The sequence below is a fragment of the Aplysia californica genome, unplaced genomic scaffold (genome assembly GCF_000002075.1).
Source record: "Aplysia californica isolate F4 #8 unplaced genomic scaffold, AplCal3.0 scaffold01172, whole genome shotgun sequence".
In the NCBI taxonomy this organism is placed as follows: domain Eukaryota; kingdom Metazoa; phylum Mollusca; class Gastropoda; order Aplysiida; family Aplysiidae; genus Aplysia; species Aplysia californica.
Genome location: NW_004798442.1, coordinates 59379 through 60272, shown reverse-complemented (window position 1 = coordinate 60272; position 894 = coordinate 59379). Strand labels below are relative to the sequence as shown.

The 894-nt window shown below is 41.1% G+C and overlaps 1 protein-coding gene across 1 annotated transcript in view; it reads right to left on the bottom strand.

Annotated features, from left to right (window-relative positions):
• Window positions 1-894, bottom strand: part of LOC101864578 (UPF0764 protein C16orf89 homolog) — a gene marked incomplete in the record, with an annotated part of 40923 nt that overhangs the window by 15444 nt on the left and 24585 nt on the right. The window contains 1 exon segment of the mRNA XM_005112054.3: window positions 689-870. Coding sequence (XP_005112111.3) covers window positions 689-870 — 182 coding nt within the window.

Genomic DNA, 894 nt, shown 5'->3' with positions numbered 1-894 from the left:
ATTCCCCCAACCCCACCCGCCTTCCTGTATAGTCTCCCTTTTCTGTTAGCTTTTGTCTTCAAAGAATTGTTGTGCCTGCACCCTAAGCCAGGATGTTATCATCTCATTCTTCTGTGGTGGTGAATCTACGCAATAAAAAAAAAAAAAAAAACCTTTTTCTTCTTCTGGCCTCCCCTTCCCCTCTCCCTTTTTTTCCAGTTTTCCATCGTTTTTCAATGTTTGCAGCGAAATTCAGTGTCAAAGAGCTAGTATAACAAACCAGCAAAAAGAATAACAACAACAATAATAAAAACAACAAAACCAACAACAAAAATGCAACGGCAACGTCACAACCACCACCACCACCACCACCAACAACAACAGCAACAGCAACAGCAACAGCAACAACAACAGCAACAGCAACAACAACACAAAAACAACAACAACAACAACTAGAAAAGTCATAACCACAATGCCGCGGCAAATAAATGAATAAATAAAAGAAAAAATCAATCAATAAATAAATGAACAGGTAAATAATTAAATGATTAATTAATTAATTAATTAATTAAACAAAAACAAATAAACAAATAAACTAGTAAATAAACAAATAAACAAACAAACAAACAAACAAATAAATAAATAAATAACACTTTCATTAAAAAAAAATAGCTACACAAATTAATGACGTGACCCTCAGAGGTCGTACCGGCCATCCCGCCGCCAGGTGCCCATGAGGCTGGCCAGGCACCGGTCCCCGCTCTCCTCGTTGTAGTCGGTGCCCACCCCCGGAGCGGACACCGCCCTGCCCAGAGACTGGGAGCTCTCCGCTATCATGTAAGGGCCGTCGATCGTCTTGTAGAAGCTCTGGTAGTAGTCGGGGTCCTGGGCCTGGTGGTGGGGATGAAGATGATG